This window comes from Mirounga angustirostris, unplaced genomic scaffold, assembly GCF_029215605.1.
Source record: "Mirounga angustirostris isolate CCGP_5_RB_7025 unplaced genomic scaffold, mMirAng1.0.hap1 SCAF_7, whole genome shotgun sequence".
Taxonomy (NCBI): domain Eukaryota; kingdom Metazoa; phylum Chordata; class Mammalia; order Carnivora; family Phocidae; genus Mirounga; species Mirounga angustirostris.
The window spans coordinates 10,168,187-10,191,386 of record NW_026991715.1 but is presented as its reverse complement, the minus strand read 5'-3'; the positions used below and the strand labels follow the sequence as shown (position 1 = coordinate 10,191,386).

At 44.5% G+C, this 23,200-nt stretch overlaps 1 protein-coding gene and 1 pseudogene across 4 annotated transcripts in view; one reads left to right on the top strand and one right to left on the bottom strand.

The window, feature by feature from the left end:
- The window catches only part of PHYKPL (5-phosphohydroxy-L-lysine phospho-lyase), a 36,904-nt gene that overhangs the window by 3,147 nt on the left and 10,557 nt on the right, over nucleotides 1-23,200 (bottom strand). Inside the window, exons 9-12 of one of the 3 annotated variants that reach the window (XM_045890823.3) lie at nucleotides 3,455-3,609; nucleotides 2,954-3,043; nucleotides 1,259-1,389; nucleotides 329-413 (exon numbers count right to left, since the gene is read on the bottom strand). In XM_045890823.3, the coding sequence (XP_045746779.1) occupies nucleotides 364-413; nucleotides 1,259-1,389; nucleotides 2,954-3,043; nucleotides 3,455-3,609 (426 nt within the window). In that variant the 3' untranslated portion in view covers nucleotides 329-363. Of the gene's footprint in view, nucleotides 1-328; nucleotides 414-1,258; nucleotides 1,390-2,953; nucleotides 3,044-3,454; nucleotides 3,610-19,716; nucleotides 22,327-23,200 lie in introns of those variants that run through there. The other 2 variants (XM_045890815.3, XM_054511127.2) reach the window with 2 other exon arrangements.
- Nucleotides 7,215-7,927, top strand: LOC123855326 (ATP synthase F(0) complex subunit C2, mitochondrial-like; annotated as a pseudogene). Its single transcript, XR_006793502.3, has one exon. The product of XR_006793502.3 is annotated as an ATP synthase F(0) complex subunit C2, mitochondrial-like (transcript).

Here is a 23,200-nt window from a genome sequence, read left to right as displayed (position 1 = left end):
CCAGCAAGGACAGTGTGAAGGCAGTGTCCTAGGGACTGGCTGGATGGGACTCAAAGTGCCCCCTCTGGCTGAGCCTGGCTGCTGGCTGGACTGAGGCCCCCCAGAGCTGGTGGCTGAGGCCTCAGACCAGCAAAGGTTTGTTTCCCCTCACGTCTAGAACTGGCTTGGGGGAAGGCGCTACTTTTGCCCTCTCCTGTCAGCTATCAAGTGCAAACTGTTGGGAGAGGTTTCTGGCAGGATGGCTGGAGAGGACCCGGTTAAGAGCAAGGTTTGGCTTGCTGAGGGTGCAGACCCCGGCAGAGGGTTGCAAGGAGTGAGGCCCACCCACCTGGGGGAGGGAGGATGTGACGCGGCAGGGCTGCCTCAGGGCCCGAGCCTCAGCGTCTCACAGCTTCTCACCTTTTCTTCCATGTCTGAAAAATAGCACAAAGCCCCCCTGCTTAGCTTATCTCCAGCATCCAAGCTGCTTGGATGACAGTTTGGAGACTGGGCCCTAGTCCAGCCCTTTGACCACGTACACAGGCCAAGTCACAGGGTCAGCAACGCTGTCCGAAAGGACAAAGCCAGACTTACGTCAGGTTTCCTGAGACTTCAGGCTCAACGGCAGCCCCCTCTGCCCAGGAAAGCAAAGCCAGGTCCATGCCTAGTCAACCTGCCTCTCGTCCCCTGGGCAAACCCCCCCCCCCCACAGCGGGCGCGGGTTTCTGCAAGGAGCTGGGATTTTGCCCAATGGCCACCCCTGCTCCCAGCTCTGCACGTGCAGCATGGCCTGCAGAGACCTGTCCGCTTCCGTCACTCTGGGGGGCCCAGTGAGTGCATTTTAGGGGAGACCCTGGACTGATCCTGATGTTTCCTTGGGGACCGGAAACCTGCGGAGGAGTCTCCTTTTGCATTTCATCAGTCCTGGGTGCAAATCTCATTCCAGCCGCTCAGCAGCTCAGCCGCCCAAGGGGATGCTGGCCTTTTAAGTAAGGCACTAGGCTCCTGCCACCCACGTAGTACGTCCCCGCAGCTTCACGGATAACATGATGGGGGCGCTTCCCTGGAGCTCCGATTCCCTTGCCCCGTGTCCAGACTGGTGTCGCCCAGGCAGGATGGTGAGCGGCTCAGGAAGCCCTTCCTGTCACACCGCAGTTCCTTGGTCCCTGCACGGTCTGCAGGACTCGCGGCCCGCTGCGGAGCCCCCTTCCTGGGCACCCGGGAAAGTCCTAGCTCCCGGCCGCAGGTTGGGCTCTAGAGTCGAGGGCCCCCAGCTCACCTGTCAGGATGGTATCCATCTTGGCCACCACGTGTCGCGCGTTGTCCACACTAAAGCACATCGGGGGTTTAAACTTCAGGACGTTCCTCCCAGGGCCGTCAGTGCTCAGCAAAATATAGTTCTCTTTCAGCCTGGGGGTGGGGGGGGGCAGCACATGGTAAGGCCCTGCTGCCCAGCAGCCAAGGAGCCCTTCATGGGGCCTCCCCGCCCCCCCCAGGCCGTCCTGTCCCCGGGAGCCCCACCCCTGTCCAGGTCCCACCAGGACACGGCCCTGGCTGCCTCTGCCCGACCTGCCCGCCCGTCCTCGACCTGCCCGCCCGTCCTCCGGAGCCCAGCATTAAGGGCTCCCGTGTGGGGTGCCCCGCCCCTGGCCCCCCTGGAGCCCCGGCCTGAGCCAAGCATTCCTGTGCTGCACCGATGCGCTCAGGCTGGTACCGTGAACCCCACGTGCCCCCGACCTAGCTTCAGCAGCTTCCCTGCCAACCCTGTTTCTGCTTCCTGCCCCAAAGTAATCTTGAAATTCCAGAGGACTCTCTAGTTTTAATTTCCAATTCTTTCTAGGAAGATGGCTTCACTCTCCTTAATATTATTGGTACCTAAAGACGTTAACATTCCACATTTGCACTTCGACCTAGGAAGGTAATTTGGCCAGAAAGAAAGGGTCTGACGTGATTGTATTTACGTTCTGACCCCCACTTCCATTCTTTCTCATTCCTTTGTTATTTTTAAGTCTTGCCAGTTTGGCTCCTTTCGCCCGTACCCTTCTTGCCGGTATGGACCGTGGTCCTATTAGAAAGAACAAGGTCTGGACTTGGCGAACCAGCCCCACCACCTACCAGTGGGGCCCCCGTGGGTGCCACCCCCCACCCCCACCCCGGTTCTGGTTTCCTCTCTGCACTGGAGAACTCAGGTCTGGCTGCCTCCTTCCCACTGACCCTGAGTCCCGAGGCTCCCCGGAGGGGAAGGCGGTGGGTGAGCTGCTGGGTGCACCCGACCCGCAGAGCAGGCAGGGCTCAGGTGGCAATGGGGGAGGGGGGTCAGTCTCAAAAATCCCAAGGAAGGGAACATTTTTACATTGTTTCTGTTCACATGCTCTTAGAATGATGTGCATTGCACGGTCTGAGTAAGGACACACGTGGAACACCAGAGGAGTTTGCCAAGGTGGGGGAAGGGTGCTAAGAAGAGAGTCACAAGGAAAAGGGTTGTGAGGCTCAGGCCCCGCCTGGGGTCGGCTGAAACAACACGCGAACTGGGGCTGCGGTGGGGGACCCCGGAGTCCTGCGATCCCGGTCCTCCACACGCCTTCCACCCAGACAAGGAGCAGGAGGTCTGTCCGTCCCGAAAGCCCACTGCTGTGGGAACGGGAAGCCCCAAGTCCGCCTCTGCCACCGTCCCTGGTGTGGCTGCAGGGAAGCTGCTTCCCCTGGGGCCGCCAGGGGCTGTGAAACGCGGCTTTCGGCTCTGGCACCCTCGGCTGGGAACCGGGAACGCGCTGCCCCCACCTGAAGCCTTTGTGCAGGGCCCTGGCCACGGAGCTGGCAGGGGACACACAGAAGGGGGCCCCTACCCTGCCCCGGCCCAGATGCCACCTCCTTCAGGTCACCCTCTGTGGGCCGCCAGCCGAAGCAGAAGGGAGGCTCCTTCCCAGGCAGGGCCCCGGAGGCTGCAAAGGCAACTTGTTTCGAGCAAAAGTACCTGGACACCACGTAGTTCGCCTCTTCAGTTGCTGGTGTCCTGGTTGCTGTGTCTTTGATCAGGTCCACACCAATAAAGAGCCCGACGCCCCTGAAGCAGAAAGGTGACATCTTTGGAGGCTAGGCTGAGGGGCCACGGTCCTTGCTCCCCCCCCCCCCCCCCCGCCTGCGGAAAGCACTGGGGCCTGTGCCTCTGCTTCCTGGGGAGGCTGGGAGCTGCAGAACCCTTGGAGGGTGGTGACCCAGTGGCAGGAAGTGACTGCGAGGGGAGGGGCCCCAGGTGTGACAGCGGAAATGCTGGGGGTCAGAGCCCAGGTGGACCCTGCTTTCTCCTTCCCTAGAAGTGCCATCTTGGGCAACAGCCCCCCTCGGCGCTTTAGCTCCTCCTCTGTGGGCACACAAGTCCCCACCAACCTGGGTGGCGATGAAGTGACCGAGGAAGCCCCACTCTGCCCCTGGCCGGTGTTCAGTTAGCAGGTAAGGACCGCTGCCCGAGCCTCACCTGACGTCCCCGATGATGGGATGTTTGGCTTTCTGCTGTCCGAGGAGCCCCATCAGGACGCTGCCCACGGAGGCGGCGTGGGCCTGCAGCTGCTCCTTCGCCAGAACGTCCAGGACGGCCAGGCCCACGGCGCAGGACACCGGGCTGCCCCCAAACTGCACCGGGGGACAAACGGCGGCTCAGATGCCGAACCCCTCAGAACTCCGAGTACTCGGGGCTAAACGGGCTCCCCACAAAGCTCCCATAGGCTGTCCTCTCGCCTTTCCTGGTGCTAACATGACTGGGACTCAGGCAAGCTACCCCAGGGGTTCAGGAGGAAGCCCCAAGAGCAGAATCAGAGGAGAGGGTACTGTGCATCCCCACAGAGCTGGCTTTCGCTGAGAGGCGCTAGGGCCCCAGCTCACAGGGTAGGCCTGGACCCAAAGCATCCGACTAGGCCCCATCACCTCCGAGCCTGAGCCACATCCAGGAAAAGCCACTTTGTAACTGTACTCAAGGCTCTGGTGGAGCTCCAGGAGGATTCTAGGGCCGAGAGCGTAAGCCGGCTGCCTGCAAGCACGTGTGGCCTGAGGGTCGCTGTGTCCGGCTCGTGCGGCATTATGAACAGCTCTCAATTCGGTGCTCACGTTAACTATGTGGTCCTGACTGACACCTGGCCCACCTGGCTCCGCCGGCAGGGCTGTCCCCTCCAGGCCCCCCAGAGCTTCGGCCCCCTTCCTTCACCTGGCCCTGCAGGTGTCTGAGCGGGGGGCCTGTGTCACAGAGGGGGTGGCGCAAGGGTGTCTCTTGCGGACCGCTTTTTTTTTTAAAACTATATTTAAAAAGAAAACTTTATTGAGGTAGACTTTACGTCCAATAAGCTGCAAATACAGTGTATATAGTTCAGTGCGACTCGACAAGTACACATACCCGTGGAACCTCCACCACAATGAAGATACAGAACATTTCCATCACTTCCCAAAGTTCCTTGTGCCCCTCCACTGCTGGCTCAGGCTACCACTGACCTGCTTTCTGTCACTATAGTTTTGCTGTTTCTGGAATGTTCTCTTTTGTGCCTGGCCGCTTCTGCTCTCCCTGTCTTTGCGATTTCCTGGCTTGTCCTGTGTCTCAGGAGCATGTTCATTTTACTGGTGCATAGTATCCCACTGTATGGACGTACCATCCTTTGTTTATCCAATCTCCTGTTAGTGGTCCCTTGGTTATTTTGATTTTTGGCTACTACGAATAAAGCTGTTTAAGAACATTTATAACAGGGCGCCTGGGTGGCTCAGTCGTTAAGCCTCTGCCTTCGGCTCAGGTCATGATCCCAGGGTCCTGGGATTGAGTCCCGCATCAGGCTCCCTGCTCTGCGGGGAGCCTGCTTCTCCCTCTCCCACTCCCCCTGCTTGTGTTCCCTCTCTCGCTGTCTCTCTGTCAAATAAATAAAATCTTAAAAAAAAAAAAACAAAACATTTATAACAAATCTCGGTGTAAACAGATGTCCTCATTTCTCTTGGGTAAAACCTAGGAGTGGAATTGTTGGGTTGTAATCATAAATGTAATAGCTTTCTAAAGAAACTGTGAGACTTTCCCGAGGTAGTCGTATCGTATTACATTCCCACCATTAGCCTACAAAATTCCAGGAGCTCCCACCCTCAAAATGATTTGGAATTGTCAGTCTTTTTAACTGCAGCCATTCTAAAGGGTGTATAGTTGCATCCTCTAGATCATCTTCAAACTGGGTGTGCAGAGCCCCGTATTTGAGATCATACAAAGCTTCCTAGGTGATTCTGCCATGAGGCAGATTTCTGATACGTCCAAAACAAATTATGTGTGGAACGGACACAGAGGATGGATTGAGGCTACTTCTTGTATATTATTATTAACCACGAACTTGTTAAAAGGTGGAGTGTACATATTAATAGCATCTTTTGTTTAGAATCATGACCCAGCCAAGATGCTGAACTAGCACAGTAGGCAGGTCATTGCCCCAAGATCACCCCAGAGGAGCAAGAGGAGGAAAATGAACAAGTTCTGACATAGTCCTGGGCATCTAGAAGGTCATGCATACACATAGGGCTATGCGCATGCCCTGTGCCATGTGCATGTTCAGGAAAGACCTGGAAAACTCTTAAGCTCTTGCCGGTGGTGAGCTTAGACTAGTTGTAGGCTGAGACAGAGTTGTAAGCTGCTTGGCTGGAAGCCAAGATGGCAGTCTTATTAGACAAAGACATTAAATCAGATGTTATGCATGTATTAAAACAACTAAAGGAAACCATACTGCAAGAACTAAAAAGCAAAGCATGAAGATGTCTCACCAAACATGAATATCATTAAAGAGAAATTTTTAAAAAGAACTAAATAGAAATTCTGGAGTTGAAAAGCACAGTAACTGTAATGAAAAATTCACCAGAGAGGCTCAACAACAGATCTGGGCAAAAAGATGAAGGAATCAACAAACTTGAAGATAATGTCAACTGAGACTGTCTGGTCCAACCAGAAAGAAGAAATGAACAGAGCTTCGGCAACCCATGGGACACAATGAAGCAAACCAACATTTGCATATGGGAGTCCCAGAAGGAGAGGAGAGAGAAAGACACACAAAGACAAAGAGGGTGGGAGAAATGGGTAAAGGTGGTCAAAAGCTAACACATTTCCAGTTATAAAATAAGTAGGTCGGGCGCCTGGGTGGCTCAGTTCGTTAAGCGACTGCCTTCGGCTCAGGTCATGATCCTGGAGTCCCGGGGTCGAGTCCCGCATCAGGCTCCCTGTTCAGCGGGAAGCCTGCTTCTCCCTCTCCCACTCCCCCTGCTTGTGCTCATTCTCTCTCTCTCTCTCTCTGACAAGTAAATAAAATCTTAAAAAAAAAGACATCAGATAGTAACTCAAATCCACATGAATAAAGAGCACTGGTAAAGACACAAAGAGGTTGAAAGCAAAAGGGTGGAGAAGATACACCATGCAAACAGTAACCAGAAGAGTTGAAGTAGCTGTACTAATATCAGACAAAAGAGACTTGCAGATTAAAATTGGTATTAGCAACATAGAGAAACATTTCATAATGCCAAGAGTTAATCTATCAAAAGGATATAACCATTATAGACACATTTGTACTTAAAAACAGCCTCAAAATACGTAAAGCAAAAACTGACAGAAGTGAAAGCAGAAATGTACCATTCAGTGACAAATGGAGAGTTCAGTCTCTCATTTTTAGTAACTGATAGAACTATACAGAAGATCAACACAGAAATAGGGGATTTGAAGAACACTATAAGCTGACTAGACCTAACAGACACATACAGAACACTCCAAAAAAGCAGAAAAAACACTTCCCAAGTGCACCAGTGGATCAAAGAAGTCACAAGGAGATTTAAAAATATAGATTAATGAAAAGGAAAACCTAGCAAAACTTACAGGATGCAGCCAAAGTAGTACTAATGTGAAAATTTCTGTCTGTAAACATGTATGTTAAAAAAGAAAGATCTCAAATGAATAATCTAACTTTCCACTTTAAGAAACCATAAAAAAGAGGGACGCCTGGGTGGCTCAGATGGTTAAGCGTCTGCCTTCAGCTCAGGTCATGATCCCAGGGTCCTGGGATCGAGTCCCGCATCAGGCTCCCTGCTCTGCGGGGAGCCTGCTTCTCCCTCTGCCTCTGCCTCTCTCTCTCTATCTCTCATGAATAAATAAATAAAATCTTAAAAAAAAAAAAAGAAACCATAAAAAAGAGCAATCAAAACCAAAAGCAAGAAGGAAGGGAATCCTAAAGACTGAAGTGGAAATAAACAGAAATACACTTCTCTGCACTGGGAGCAGCTCTCCTTCCACGGCCCCTCATCCCCTGAAAATGTCCGCCGGTGCAAAGTTCGTCTCCACCCCCTTCTTGGTCAGGAGCACCTCCCAGCTGCTGAGCCCATCACTGTCTGCAGCGGTACTAAAAGCGCTGGAGACACTGACGGATGAGGTACCTACAAGAGCCTCAGCGGCCTCGCAGCCCCACGTCCCCTGACCTCACTTATTTCCAGCCGCAGCTTCCGAACCAGTGCCATTTCAAGGGACATGCGCACAAGTAGTCCAGTTCATTGGGGCTGGGGCTGCCACGGTAGGGGTGGCTGGCTCTGGGGCTGGAATTGGGACTGTGTTTGGGAGCCTCATCATTGGTTATGCCGGGACTCCCTCTCTGAAGCAACAGCTCTTCTACGCCATTCTGGGCTTTGCCCTCTCGGAGGCCATGGGGCTCTTCTGCCTGATGGTGGCCTTTCTCATCCTCTTCGCCATGTGAAGGAGACGTCTCCACCTCCCATAGGTCTTTCTCCCGTGTCTTGTCTGCCCTGTATGTTCCTTTTCCTATACCTCCCCAGGCAGCCTGGGGAAAGTGGTTGGCTCAGGGTTTGACAGAGGGAAGACAAATAAATACTGTATTAATAAGATCTTAAAAAAAAAAATAGAAATACAGAAAAATAAAAAAAGCCCAACAAAATCAAAAGTGGGTTCTTTGAGAAGATCAATAAAATTGACCAACTTCAGCTAGAATGACCAACATAAAGACTCAAATTCTAAAATCAGGAATGAAAGAGGACCCATCACTACCAAACTACCAAACTTAAAGAAGCAAAAAGTATTATAAGGGAATAATATGAACAAATGTATGTCGACAAGCTAGATAACTAAGATGAAATGCACAAATTCCTAAAAGATAAAAAATACTGATGCTGACTCAAGAAGAAACAGAAAATCTAATAGACATATGCAAGTAAAAAGGAAAAATTAGTAATAAGTTCCCATAAAGAAAAGCCTAGAACCAGATGGCTCCACTGGTGAATTCTACCACAGTGTTTAAAGAAGAATTAGCACCAATCCTTTGAAAAGCCTTCCAGAAAACAGAAGGGGCATAAACATTTCTCAGCTCATTTTTTTTTTTTTTTTAAGATTTTTATTTATTTACTTGACAGAGAGAGACACAGCGAGAGAAGGAACACAAGCAGGGGGAGTGGGAGAGGGAGAAGCAGGCTTCCCGCTGAGCAGGGAGCCCGATGTGGGACTCGATCCCAGGACCCTGGGATCATGACCTGAGCCGAAGGCAGACGCTTAATGACTGAGCCACCCAGTCGCCCCTCTTGGCTCATTTTTTGAGGCCAATATTACACCATGATACCAAAACCTGACAAAGACATCAAAAGAAAACTACAGATCACTATCTCTTAATAATACAGATGTGGAGGAAAGGTTCAAGATGGAGGTGTAGGAAGATCCTGAGCTTACCTCCTCCCCAGGACACAACAAATCTACAACTACCTATAGGATAATTCCCTCTGAAGGGGACCGAGAAACTGGATGAACAGAGCCTCTGCAAGAAGGGACAGCACTGAGACAGATAGCAGAGACAGAGATATACTCTCACTAAAGGAAAAAACCATACCCCAGGGGCAGCACTCCACAGTCAGGAGGGATCTTAAAGGCCCACAACTTTTCCCTGAGGAGTGAGCGATTTAAGCGCCACATCAGGCACTCCAACCCTTAGATCCCGAACAAAAGAGACAAGATCCCCAAACACCTAGCTCTTAAAACCAACAGGGAGTACATCTCAGAAAACTCTAGAACTACAGGGAAATGAAAACTCTCTCTTAAAAAGCTTACACATAGATCAACTTGACTCGAAAACCAGTGCAAAACACCAGATCGAAAGGTACATGGACCACAGGTGAAGGAGTCCCACTTACTAATCTTGGAGGGTCTGTTGGAAACATAGGAGGCAGTTGGGCCACTCTTCGAGGACTGAGACAGTGGTGGCAGCCATTTTTGCTATCCTCTGTTCTGATCTGATCCTGGCACTGGTAGGTACCATTCTGGAATCCTCCCTCCAGACTGCTAACCCTATGCAACCATGCACCTCAGCTGGGCTTCACAGCTGAATGATAGCCCCTCCCACCAGCATGCTCACAGCAATACCAGCTGGGCAGGGGACCAGCCCCACCCAACAGCACGCCCACAGGAGTTGCAGGCCTGCCACAACACAAGGGTGCACACAGCCCACACAGGGGACACCCCTGGAGCACCTGGGTCTTGTGGCCAGGAGGGATTGCACTTCTGGGCCCCACAGGACATCTTCTACATAAGGCCACTCCTTCAAGATGGGGAGATGTAGTTGAACTATCTAATGCATACAAACAGAATTGAGCAAAAGGAGGAGACAGAGGAACATGTTCCAAATGAAGGAATAAGACAAAACCCCAGAAAAAGAATTAGAATTGTTTGCTGTGTTCTGGTTGTTTTTGCAGTTCTTTCCACTTTAAGAAACCATAAAAAAGAGCAATCAAAACCAAAAGTAGATGCTTATCTACTAATCTACCCAATAAAGAGTTCAAAGTAATGGTCATAAAGATGCTTACCAAACTTGGGAGAAGAAAGGATAACCATGGTGAGAACTTCAACAAAGAGAGAGAAAATAAAAAAAAGTACCAATCAGAGCCAAAGAATACAATACTAAAAATGAAATACGCATTTGAGGGAATAAACAACAGATTAGATGATACAGAAGAATGGACCAGTGATCTGGAAGACAGGGTAATGGAAATCGTCCAATTAGGACAGTAAAAAAGAAAAAAGAATTTTTTAAAAAAGGAGGATAGTTTAAGGGACCTCTGGGACAACATCAAGTGTACTAACATTCACTGACTGCAGTCCCAGAAGGAGAAGAGAGAGTCAAGAGACAAAACACCTATTTGAAGAAATAATGGCTGAAAACTTCCCTAACCTGGCAGAAGAAACATACAGGTCCAGAAAGCACAGAAAGTCCAAGTTAAGATGAACCCAAAGAGACCCACACCAAGACACATTATCATTAAAATGTCAACAATTAAAGGTAAAGATAAAAGCAGCAAGAGAAAAGCAACTAGATATGTATAAGGGAACCCTGATAAGACTATCAGCTAAATTTTCAGCAGAAACTTTGTAGGCTAGATGACAGTGGCACAATATATTCAAAGTGCTGAAAGGAAAAAAAAAAAACACCTTACAATCAAGAATACTCTACCTGGCAAGGTTATCATTCAGAACATAGGCAGAGATAAAAGAATTTCCCAGACAGCAAAAGCTAGAAGTTCATCACCACTAAACTGGCTTCCCAAAAAATATTAAAGGAACTTCTTCGAGCAGAAAAGACAGTAACTAGAAATAAGGAAATATATGAAAGAAAAAAATCTCACTGGCAAGCTGAGCCACTTATAAAACTAATGAGGGTTAAAGACAAAAGTACTAACTAAAATCAACTACATCTGCAACAATTAATGAATACACAAAATAGATGTAAAATATGATATCAAAAACAAAATGTATGTATGCGTGGGTTGGGGGGAGTAAAATGTAGTTTATGTATTTATTAAAGATTTTATTTATTTGAGAGGGAGGAGGAGGGAGGAAGGGAATGGGGGGGAGGGAGAGAGAGAGAGAGAGAGAGCGAACAAGCATGAGCACAGGAGTAGGGGGAGCGGCAGAGGGAGAAGCAGAGTTCCCACTGAGCAGGGAGCCTGATGCGGGGCTCAATCCCAGGACCTGGAGATCTTGACCTGAGCTGAAGGTAGACACTTAACTGACTAAGCCACCCAGGCAACCCCAAATGTGGTATTTTTAGAATGAGTCTGAACTTAACCACCAACTGAAAATAGACTGCTACACACAGGTTGTTATATATGAACCTCATGGTAACCACAAACCAAAAACCTATAATAGATACACAAAAAATAAACAGAGAGGAATCTAAACATAACACTAAAGTCATCAAATCACAAGGGAAGAGAATAAGAGAAAAATAGAAAAGAACTGCAAAAACAACCAGAACACAGCAAACAAAATGTTAGTAAATACATACCTATCAATAATCACTGTAAATGGACTAAATGATCCAATCAAAAGACACAGGGTAGCTGAATAGATTAAAAAAAACCCAGGACCCATCTACATGCTGCCTACAAGAGACTCACTTCAGCATTAAAGATATATAAACCTAAAGTAAAGAAATGGAAAAGGATATTCCATGCAAATTGAAGTGAAAAGAAAGCTGGCGTAGCAATTATTCTATCAGGCAAAATAGACTTTATTTTTTCAAAGATTTTATTTATTGGGGCACCTGGGTGGCTCAGTCAGCTAAGCATCTGCCTTCGGCTCAGGTCATGATCCCAGGGTCCTGGGATCAAGTCCCGCACTGGACTCCCCTGCTTCTCCCTCTTCCTCTGCTTCTCTCTCTGTCTCTCATGAATAAATAAATAAAATCTTAAAAAAAAGATTTATTTATTTGAGAGAGCGAGAGACTGCAAGCATGAGCAGGCGGGGGGGTAGAGGGAGAGGGAGAAGCAGACTCCCCACTGAGCAGAAGCCTGACGTGGGTCTCGATCACAGGACCCTGAGATCATGACCTGAGCTGAAGGCAGACGCTTAACTGACTGAGCCACCGAAGCACCCCAGACAAAATAGACTTTAAAACAAAAACTGTAATGAGAGACAAAGAAAGGTATTATATAATAAAGGGATCAATTCAACAATAAGATAAAACACTTGTAAATATTTATGCTTCCAATGTAGGTGCACCTAAATATATAAAGCAAATGTTAACATATGCAAAGGGAGAAACTGATGGTAATACAATAATAGGAGGAAGACTTTAACACCCCACTTACATCAATGGAGAGATCATCCAGACAGAAAATAAGGAAACACTGGCATTGAATGACACATTAGACCACATGGACTTAACAGAACATTCAGAATATTCCATCAAAAAACAGCAAAACACACATTTTTCTTAAGTGCACATGGAACATTCTCCAATACAGATCACAAGGCCATAAAACAAGTCTCAACAAATTTAACATTGAGCATCTTTTCCAACCACAACAGTATGAAAGTAGAAATCAATTACAATAAAAGAATTGGAAGAAACACAAACACATGGAGGCTAAATAAGGTGCTATTAAACAACCAATGGGTCAATGAATAAATCAAAGAGGAAATAAAAAAAAACCTTGAGACAAAAATGAAAACACAATGGTCCAAAATCTATGAGAAACAGCAAAAGCAGTTCTAAGAGGGAAGTATAGTGACACAGATCCATATCAAGAAACAGGAAAAATCTTAAATCAACAATCTAACCTCATACCTAAAGGAATGAGAAAAAAAAGAACAAAGCCCAAAGTTAGTAGAAGGAAGAAAATAAAGATCAGAGTGGAAGTAAATAAAATAGAGATTAAAAAGAAAAAAAATAGAAAAGATCAATGAAATTAAGAGCTGGCTCTTTAAAAAAATAAACAAAACTGAAAAATCTATAGCCAGACTTGTCAAGAAAAAAGAGAGAGGAACAAATAAAATTAGAAGTGAAAGAGAAGTTACAACCGATACCACAGAAATACAAAGGATCATAAAAGATTTTCATGAACAATTATATGCCAATAAATTGGACACCTAGAAGAAATGGATAAATTCCTAGAGACATCCAATCTTCCAAGACTGTATCAGGAAGCAGAAAACCTGAACAGATTATTACTAGTAATGAAATTAATCAGTAATCCAAAAACTCCCCAAAACCAAAAGTCTAAGACCGGAGAGCTTCACAGGTGAATTCTACCAAATATTTATTTTTATGTATTTTTTTTTTTTTAAGATTTATTTATTTAAGAGTGAGAGAATGAGAGAGAGAGCATGAGAGGGGGGAGGGTCAGAGGGAGAAGCAGACTCCCTGCTGAGCAGGGAGCCTGATGCGGGACTCGATCCCGGGACTCCAGGATCATGACCTGAGCCGAAGGCAGTCGCTTAACCAACTGAGCCACCCAGGCGCCCTATGTATTTATTTTTAAAGATTTTATTTATTTATTTTACAGAGAGAGAGAAGAGAGAGCACAAGCAGGGGGAGGGGCAGAGGGAGAGGCAGGCTTCCCGCTGAGCAAGGAGCCCAAAGTGGGACTCAATCCCAGGACCCTGGGATCATGACCTGAGCCGAGGGCAGATGCTTAACCAACGCACCCCTCTACCAAACATTTAAAGAGTTAATACCTATCCTTCCCAAAATTTCAATTTATTTCAAAAAACTGAAAGGAAAGGAATGCTTCCAAACTTATTTATGAGGCCAGTATTACTGTGATACCTAAATCAAAGACATTGTTAAAAAAAAAAAAAAGAATAAAATTACAAGCCAATATCCCTGATGAACATAGATGCAAAAATCCTCAATGAAATATTAGTAAAGCAAATTCAGTTAATACATTAAAAGGATCATACACCATGATCAAATGGGACTTATTCCCAGGATGCAAGGATGGTTCAATATCTGCAAATCATTCAATGTAATACACCACATTAACAAGACAAAGAATAAAAATCATCCAATCAGCTCAAAAGATGAAAAAGCATTTGACAAAATTCAACATCTATTCATGATAAAAACTCTAAAAAAGGTGGGTATAGATGCAACATACCTCAACATGATAAAGGCCATATATGACAAACCCACAGCTAACAACATACTTAATAGTGAAAAGTTGAAAGCTTTTTCCTAAGATCAGGAACACGACAAGGACGCTCACCCTTGCCACTTTTATTGAACACAGTACTTGCAGGTCCTAGCCATAGCAGTCAGGCAAGAAAAGGAAATAAAAGGCATCCATATTGGAAAGGAAGAAGTAAAACTGTCACTATTCACAGATGAGCTACTACAATATAGGGAACTGTAAAGCCTGCACCCAAAAACTATTAGTTTAATGGAATTCAGTAAAGTTGCAGGATACAAAATGTATAGAAATCTGTTCTTTCCTTTTTTTTTTTTAAGATTTATTTATTTATTTTAGAGAGTGAGAGAGAAGGATGAAGGGTAGGGAGAATCTTAAGGAGACTCCCTGCTGAGCCTAGACCCTGATGTGGGGCTCAATCCCACAACCCTGAGATCATGACTCTAGCCAAAACCAAGAGTTGGGTATTGAAGCGACTGCACTACCCAAGCACCCCTGTTGTGTTTTCATCTACTCGTAACAAACTATTGCAGAAATTAAGGAAACTATCCCATTTACAATTGCATCAAAAAGAATAACTAGGAATAAATTTGAGGAGATGAAACACCTGTAGTCTGAAAATGGTTAAGACAATGATGAAAGAAATTGAAGATGACACAAATAAATGATAAGATATACAGTGCTCATGGATTGGAGGAATTAATATTATTAAAATGTCCATACTATCAAAAGCAATCTACAGATTCAATGCAATCCCTATCAAAATACCCAATGACATTTTTCACAAAACTGGAACAAATAATCCTAAAATTTGTATGGAACCACAAAAAACTCTGAAGAGCCAAAGCAACCTTGAGAAAGAGGAACAAAGCTGGGGGTATCATGCTCCCAGATTTCAAACTATACTACAAATTATAGTAATCAAAACAGTATGGTACTGGCACAAAACCAAACACATAGATGAATAGATCAGAATAGAGAGCACAGAAACAAAATCACACTTATATGGCCAATTAATCTACAACAAAGGAGGCAAGAATATACAATGGGGAAAAGACAATCTCTTCAATTAACAGTGTTAGAAAAACTGGACCACTTTCTTACATCATATATAAAACTAAGCTCAAAATGGATTAAAGATTTAAATATAAGATGTAAAACTATAAAACTCCTAGAAGAAAATAGGCAGTAGACTCTTGGACATTTGTTTAAGCAATACCTTTTTGGATCTAGAGGACAACAAAAGCAAAAATAAACAATTGGGACTACATCAAATTGAAAACTTTTGCACAGTGAAGGAAATCATCAATAAAACCTACCAAATGGGGCGCCTGGGTGGCTCAGTTGGTTAAGTGACTGCCTTCGGCTCAGGTCATGATCCTGGAGTCCTGGGATCGAGTCCCGTATCGGGCTCCCTGCTCGGCGGGGAGTTTGCTTCTCCCTCTGACCCTCCCCCCTCTCATGCTCTCATTCTCTCTCTCTCAAATAAATAAATAAAATCTTAAAAAAAAAAAAAACCTACCAAATGGCAGAAGATATGCAAATAACATCTCATAAGGAGTTAATATCCAAAATATATAAAAACTCAGAAAACTCAGAATCAATTGTTTTTTAGATTCCATATAAAAGTGAAATCATATGGTATTTGTCTTTCTCTGACTGGCTTATTTCATTAGCATTATGCCCTCCATCTCCATCTGTGTTGTTTCAGATGGCAAGATTTCATTCCTTTTTTATGGCTGAATAAAATTCCATTGTGTGTGTATGTGTGTGTGTGTGTGTGTGTAAGATAAGTTACAACTGACTGAACTACCCAGGCATGCGCGCACATACACACACACTACATCTTTTTTTTTTTTTTTTTAAGATTTTATTTATTTGACAGGGAGAGACACAGCGAGAGAGAGAACACAAGCAGGGGGAGTGGGAGAGGGAGAAGCAGGCTTCCCACGGAGCAGGGAGCCTGATGCGGGACTCGATCCCAGGACCCTGGGATCATGACCTGAGCCGAAGGCAGACGCTTAACGACTGAGCCACCCAGGCGCCCCTCACACTACATCTTCTTTATCCATTCATCAACTGATGGGCTGCTTCCCTATCGTAGCTCTTATAAATAATGTTGCAATGATCACAGCAGTACATAGGTCTTTTTGGATTGGTTTTAATTTTCTTCAGATAAATTGCTAGAAGTGGAATTGCTGGGTCATACGGTAGTTCTATTTTAACTTTTTCCAGGACCCTCTGCACTGTTTTCCATAGTGGCTGCACCAATGTACATTCCCACCAACAGTGAGTGCACAAGTGTTCCCTTTTCTCCATATCCTCGCCAACACCTGTTATTTTTTTGTCTTTCTGATAACAGCCATGCTGACAGGCGTGAGGAGATATCTCATTGTGGTTTTGATCTGCATTTCCCTAATGATGAGTGATGTTCAGTATCTTTTAATGTGTTTGTTGACCATCTGTATGTCTTCTTTGGAAAAATGTCTATTCAGGTCTTCTGTCCATTTTTCTTTTTTTTTTTTTTTTTTAAAGATTTTATTTATTTATTTGACAGAGAAAGAGAGCAACAGCAGGGAACACAAGCAGGGGGAGTGGGAGAGGGAGAAGCAGGCCTCCCGCCAAGCAGGGAGCCCGATGCGGGGCTCGATCCCAGGACCCTGGGATCATGACCCGAGCCGAAGGCAGACGCTTAACGACTGAGCCACCCAGGCGCCCCTTCTGTCCATTTTTCAACTGTGTTTTTTTGTTTTTATGTTGTGTAAATTCTTTACATATTTTGGATATTAACCCCTTACTAGATGTCTGATTTGCAAATATCGTCTCCCAATCAGTATGCTGCCTTTTTGTTTTTTTGATAGTTTTCTTCTCTGTACAAAAGCTTTTTAATTTGATGTAATCCTATTTGCTTATTTTAGCTTTTGATGCTGGGTACCACGCATCTTTGACCAGGGTACCAAGACCATTCAATGAGATAAAAATAGTCTTTTCAGCAAATGGTGTTGGGACAACTGGTATCCACATGCAAGTGAGTCAAGTTACCCCACCTCATCCCATATGCAAAATATTAGGTTGAAATAAACCAAAGACCTAAGTTTAAAAGCTAAAATTATAAAATCCTTAGAAGAAAGTAAAAGTGTAAATCTTCATGACCTTGGATTAGGCAGTGGTTAGATAGGACTCCACAGCACTAGCAAGCAAAGAAAAAATAAATTGGACTCCAACAAAATTAAAAACCTTGTGCTTCAGAGGAGACTACGAAGAAAGTGAAAAGACAACTCAGAAATGGGAGAAAATATTTCCAAATTATCTGATAAGGATTAGTACCTGATAAAGAATTCTTACAATTCAGCAAAAAGAAACAAGTAACCCAATTTAAAAATGGGCAAAGGACATGAGTAGACATTTTCCAAAGGATATATACGAATGGTCAATAACCACATAAAAAGATGCTCAACATCATTAGCCACGAGGGAAATGCAAATCACAATGAAATACTATTTTGCACTCACTGGGATGGCTATAATAAAAGATGGAAAATTACAAATGCTGGAGAGGATACAGAGGAACTGGAACCCTCATAACATTGTTGGTGGGCGTGTAAAGTGGTATAGCTACTTGAAAAAAGTCTGTCAATCCTCAAAAAGTTAAACCTAGGGTTGCCATATGATCTAGCAATTCCACTCATAGGGACATACTCAGTAGAACAGAAAATATATGTCCAAACAAACACATGGACGCAAATGTTCACTGCAGCATTATTCATAATAGCCAAGAAGGGGAAACGACCCAAATGTTCATTAAGCGAAGAAGGGATAAGTGAAATGTGGCATATTCATACAATGGGATTATTCATCATCCCTAAAAAAGAATGAACTACTGATTCATGCTAGAACATGGATGAACCTTGAAAGTATTAGGCTACATGCAGAAGTCAGACACAAAAGATCATGTTTTTGTGATTCCATTTATATGAAATGTCAAGAATAGGTAAATCTGTCAAGACAGAAAGAAGGTTAGTGACTGCCAGGACTTAGAGAGAGAAGGCGATGGGGGAGTGACTGCTAATGGGGCTGCATTTTGGGTGATGAAAATGTTCCAGAATTAAGACAGTAATGGTGGTTGCACAACTTAATGAGTACACTAAACACCACTGATTTGTATGTGAATTTGAACCCAATGAATTTGTATTTAAAGTTTATTTATGTGTTGAAGTAATCCCTACACACAACATGAGGCTTGAACTCACGACCCCGAGATCAAGAGTTGCACGCTCTTCTGACTGAGCCAGCCAGGTGTCCCTGAATTTGTATTTATTTATTAGATATTTATTTGTTTATAAGAGAGAGTGTGTACGTCCACGAGTGGGGGGAGGGGCAGAGGGCGAAGCAGGCTCCCTGATGAGGAGGGAGCCTGATGCGGAACTCAAGATCAGGACCCTGAGGTCATGACCTGAGCTGAAGGCAGCCGCTTAACCGACTGGGCCACCCAGGTGCCCCAATTGTATTTAAAAGAGTGAATTTTATGAGTATGTAAATTATATTTCAACTGAAAAAGAATGGATGATTTCAGCTTTATCTATATCAATACTACATGCAGGGTTACAATGCAATATACTTTTAACATGTTGGAGGAAAATAGGACCTAGATTTTATATTTAGTTAAAATATATAAATATGGGGGTGCCTTGGTGGCTCAGTCAGTTAAGTGTCTGCCTTCAGATCGGGTCATGATCTCAGGGTCCTGGGATCGAGCCCCACATCGGGCTCCCTGTTCAGCGGGAGGCCTGCTTCTCCCTCTCTCTGCCGCTCCCCATCTGTGCTCTCTCATTTGCGTGTTCTCTCACTAATAAATAAAATCTTTAAAAAAAATAAAATATATAAATATGAGGGCCTGATAAAGATATTCCTAAGCACACAAGATTTCAGAAGGTTTGCAATATAAAGGCTTGCACTGAAAATAATTCGGGATGAAATACATTTTAATTTTTTTTTTGGTAGATTTTATTTATTTATTCATTTGACAGAGAGAGAGGGAACACAAGCAGGGAGAGCAGCAGAGGGTGAGGGAGAGGGAGAAGTAGACTCCACTGAGCAGGGAGCCCGATGTGGGGCTCGATCCCAGAACCCTGGGATCATGACCCAAGCTGAAGGTAGACAACTGACTGAGCCACCGAGGCGCCTGGGATGAAATACTTTTAATACAGATACCAAATAAAATAGGAAGGATTAAAAGAGACAGAAAAATATGATAAACTGAAATTATAAATGAAGGTGTTGGCAAGAGGCCTAAATACATCAATAGTTACATTAAACTTAAATTGTCTAAAGTAATCACTTTAAAGTCAAATATTGACAGATTTGGACAAAAAACCAAATTCTAGATACATGCTTGTTAAAACAAACATACCTAAAGCTAATCGAGAGCTGGAGCAGCTTTACAACATCAGATAAAATACAATTTAAGAGCCAAAGTCATTATTAGGAAAAAATTATTCCTTATGATAGATTCAATTCCTGGAAAACTGGACTACTATTTTACACCATGTATAAAAATTAACTCAAAATGGATTAAAGATTTGAATGTAAGACCTGAAACCATAAAACTCCTGGGAGAAAACATACATGGTAAGTTCCTTGACATCATTCTTGGCAACTTTTTGGATTGAACATCAAAAGCAAAGGCAACAGAAAGCAGAAATAAACAAATGGGACTACATCAAACTAAAAAGCTTCTGCAGAGCAGAGGAAACCACCCACAAAATGAAAAGGCAGTTGACCAAATGGGAGATAATATTTGCAAATCGTTTATTTGATAAGGAGAGAATATCCAAAACATAAAGATTTCATACAAGTCAATAGCCAAAAAAAGAAGAATATGATTAAAATGGGCAGAATATCTGAATAGACATTTTCCTGAAAAGACATACAGATGGCCAATAGGTACACGAAAAGGTGCCCAACATCACTCAGCATCAAAACCACAATGAGATATCGCCTCACAACCTCTGAGAATGGCTATTACCGAAAAGACAAGAAATAGCAAGTGTTGGCGAAGATGTGGAGAAAGGGAATCCTCGTGCACTGGTGGTGGGAATGTAAATTGGGGCAGCCACTCTGGAAAACAGTATGGAGGTTCCTCAAAAAATTAAAAATAGAGCTACCATATGATCCAGAAATTCCACTTCTGGGTATATATCAGAAGGAAACGAAAACGCATTATCTTGAAGAGATATCTGCACTCCTGTATCAATTGCAGCACTATTTTCTTTTTCTTCTCTCTCTTTTTTTTAAGATTTTATTTATTTATTTGACAGAGAGAGATAGCGAGAGCAGGAACACAAGCAGGGGGAGTAGGAGAGGGAGAAGCAGGCTTCCCGCAGAGCAGGGAGCCCGATGTGGGGCTCAATTCCAGGACCCCGGGATCATGACCTGAGCTGAAGGCAGACACCCAACCGACTGAGCCACCCAGGTGCCCCAACAGCACTATTTTCAATAGCCAAGACATAGAAGCAACCTAAGTGTCCACACATGGTTGAATGGATACAGAAAATGCAGTATATATACACAATGGAATATGATCCCACCATAAAAAGGAAGGAAATCTTGCTATTTGTGACAGCATGCCTTGTACCTTGAGGACATTGTTAAGTGAAATCAGTCCGATAGAGAAAGACAAATTCTGCATCTCACTTACTTGTGGAATCAAAACAAAAAGCAAAAAACAGGGGTGCCTGGGTGGCTCAGTTGGTTAAGCGTCTGCCTTTGGCTCAGGTCACGATCTCAGGGTCCTGGGATCGAGCCCCGCATTGGGCTCCCTGCTCAGTGGGGAGTCTGCTTCTCTCTCTGCCTCCACCTGCTGCTCCCCGCCCTGCTCGTGCTCTCTCTCTCAAAGAAATAAAATCTTAAAAAAAAAAAAAAAGGCAAAAAACAAACCCAAAATGGAATGCTTTGATCCAGAGAACATATCGGTAGTTGCCACAGGTGGTGGTGGTGGGGGATGGGTGAAATGAGTGCAGTTCGTCAAAAGGTACAAACTTCCAGTTACAATAAATAAGTTCTGGGGGTAAAATGTGCAGAATGGGGACTATAGGTAATAACACTCTACCATATTTTTGAAAGTTGCTAACAGAGTAGACCTTAGAAGTTCTCACTATAAGAAAAAAAAATCTGTAACTATGTGTGGTGATGGATGTTAACTAGACTTGTTTTGGTGATCATTTTGAGATAAATATCGAATCATTATGTTGTGTACCTGAAACTAATATGTCAGTCATACCTCAAGTTTTAAAAAAGATTCAAGAGGTGCCTGGGTGGCTCAGTCGGTTCAGCATCTGACTTTGGCTCAGGTCATGAGTCCAGGGCCCTGGGATCGAGCCCCGCATTGGGCTCCCTGCTTAGCGGGGAGTCTGCTTCTCCTTCTCCCCCTGCTCATGCTGTCTCTCTCTTTCTCGAATAAATAAATAAAATCTTAAAAAAAAATAAAGATTCAATTCCCAGGGTGCCCGGTTGGCTCAGTAGGTAGAGCATGTGACTTTTTTTTTTTTTTAAGATTTTTTATTTATTTATTTGACAGAGAGAGAGACACAGTAAGAGAAGGAACACAAGCAGGGGGAGTGGGAGAGGGAGAAGCAGGCTTCCCGTGGAGCAGGGAGCCCGATGTGGGACTCGATCCCAGGACCCTGGGATCATGACCTGAGCTGAAGGCAGACACTTAACGACTGAGCCACCCACGCGCCCCTATAGCAGGATTATTTATTTATTTATTTATTTTTAAAGATTTTATTTATTTATTTGGGAGCGAGAGCGAGAGAGAGAGAATGAGAGAGAGAACACGAGAGGGGGTAAGGTCAGAGGGAGAAGCAGACTCCCTGCCAAGCAGGGAGCCCGATGCGGGACTCGATCCCGGGACTCCAGGATCATGACCTGAGCCGAAGGCAGTCGCTCAACCAACTGAGCCACCCAGGCGCCCTAGCAGGATTATTTATAATAGCCAAGATATGAAAGCAGCCCAAGTGTCCACTGACCGATGAATGCATAAAGAAGAAGTGGTATATTTATGCAATGGAATATTATTCATCCATAAAAAAGAACAAAATCTTGCCATTTGCAACAATATGGATGGACCTAGAGAGTATGAGGCTAAACGAAATAAGTCAGAGACAGACAAAATACTATGATTTCAGTCATGTGGAATTTAAGAAACAAAACAGACAAGCAAGGGGAAAAAAGAGAGAGAGAGAGACAAGTCAAGAAACAGACTCTTAACTACAGAGCACAAACTGATGGTTACCAGAGGGGAGGGGGTGGGGGACGGCTGAAGTAGGTGAAGGGGATTGAGCTGTGCACTTATGATGAGCACCAGGTGAGGTATGAAGTGTTGAATCACTACATTGTACATCTGAAACGAATATTACATTGTATGTTAACTGGAATTACATTAAAATAAGAAAAAAAATACATAAAGATGTTTCACATAATTTGAAACCAGGCAATGTCATGTCAAGACCATTACCTGATTTGAGGGGTTACCATTTTACACCCCACTTGCATGATGAGCATTAAAAGGTGTTTGACAGGAAGTAGACCCATAGAATCTCTTATCCACCACTGGTGGTTAACTTGTGAACTACTTTGGAAAACAGATGTCATCATCTCTTAAAAATGGAGAGTGAACACAGACCCCTTGACCCAGCAAGTCCACTTTTAGGTCTATTCCTAAGAAAAACTCCGGCACGTGCGCAATAGAAACTTATAAAAATTGTTTATAGCAGCAAAAACCATGGGAACATCCCCAAAGCACATCACCAGGAATGGACAAATAGATCACGGCACATTCAGACAGTGGCATATTATGAAGCAGTCCAACTTCGGTGACCAGCAATGTGGACCACTCTCAGTAATATCATGTTAGGTGCAAAAAACCAATCTCCCAAGAGAACACACAGCATGATACACTTTTTATAAGGATAAAAAACAACTAGAATGAACAATGAACCCGGAGGTGGTTATCGGGTGGGGGGGTGGGGGGGGCAGCCAGCCATATGGGTAGATGCAGGTTACCATCCAGGGCCTAACTTTTACTTGGAATGATGGCTTCTTGGATGCTTATGACATTAATAAAAGTTATTGTTACTTTAACTGGTTAATGAGGAGAGAACCGTGCAGGGACAGAGGTTTATATAATCTAACTATGTGCACTTCAGGTCAAGACAAAGAAACAAAAAAAAAGCTGCATCGTGCTCCACTGGGTAGTGTGCCCCCAGGGCTAGTCC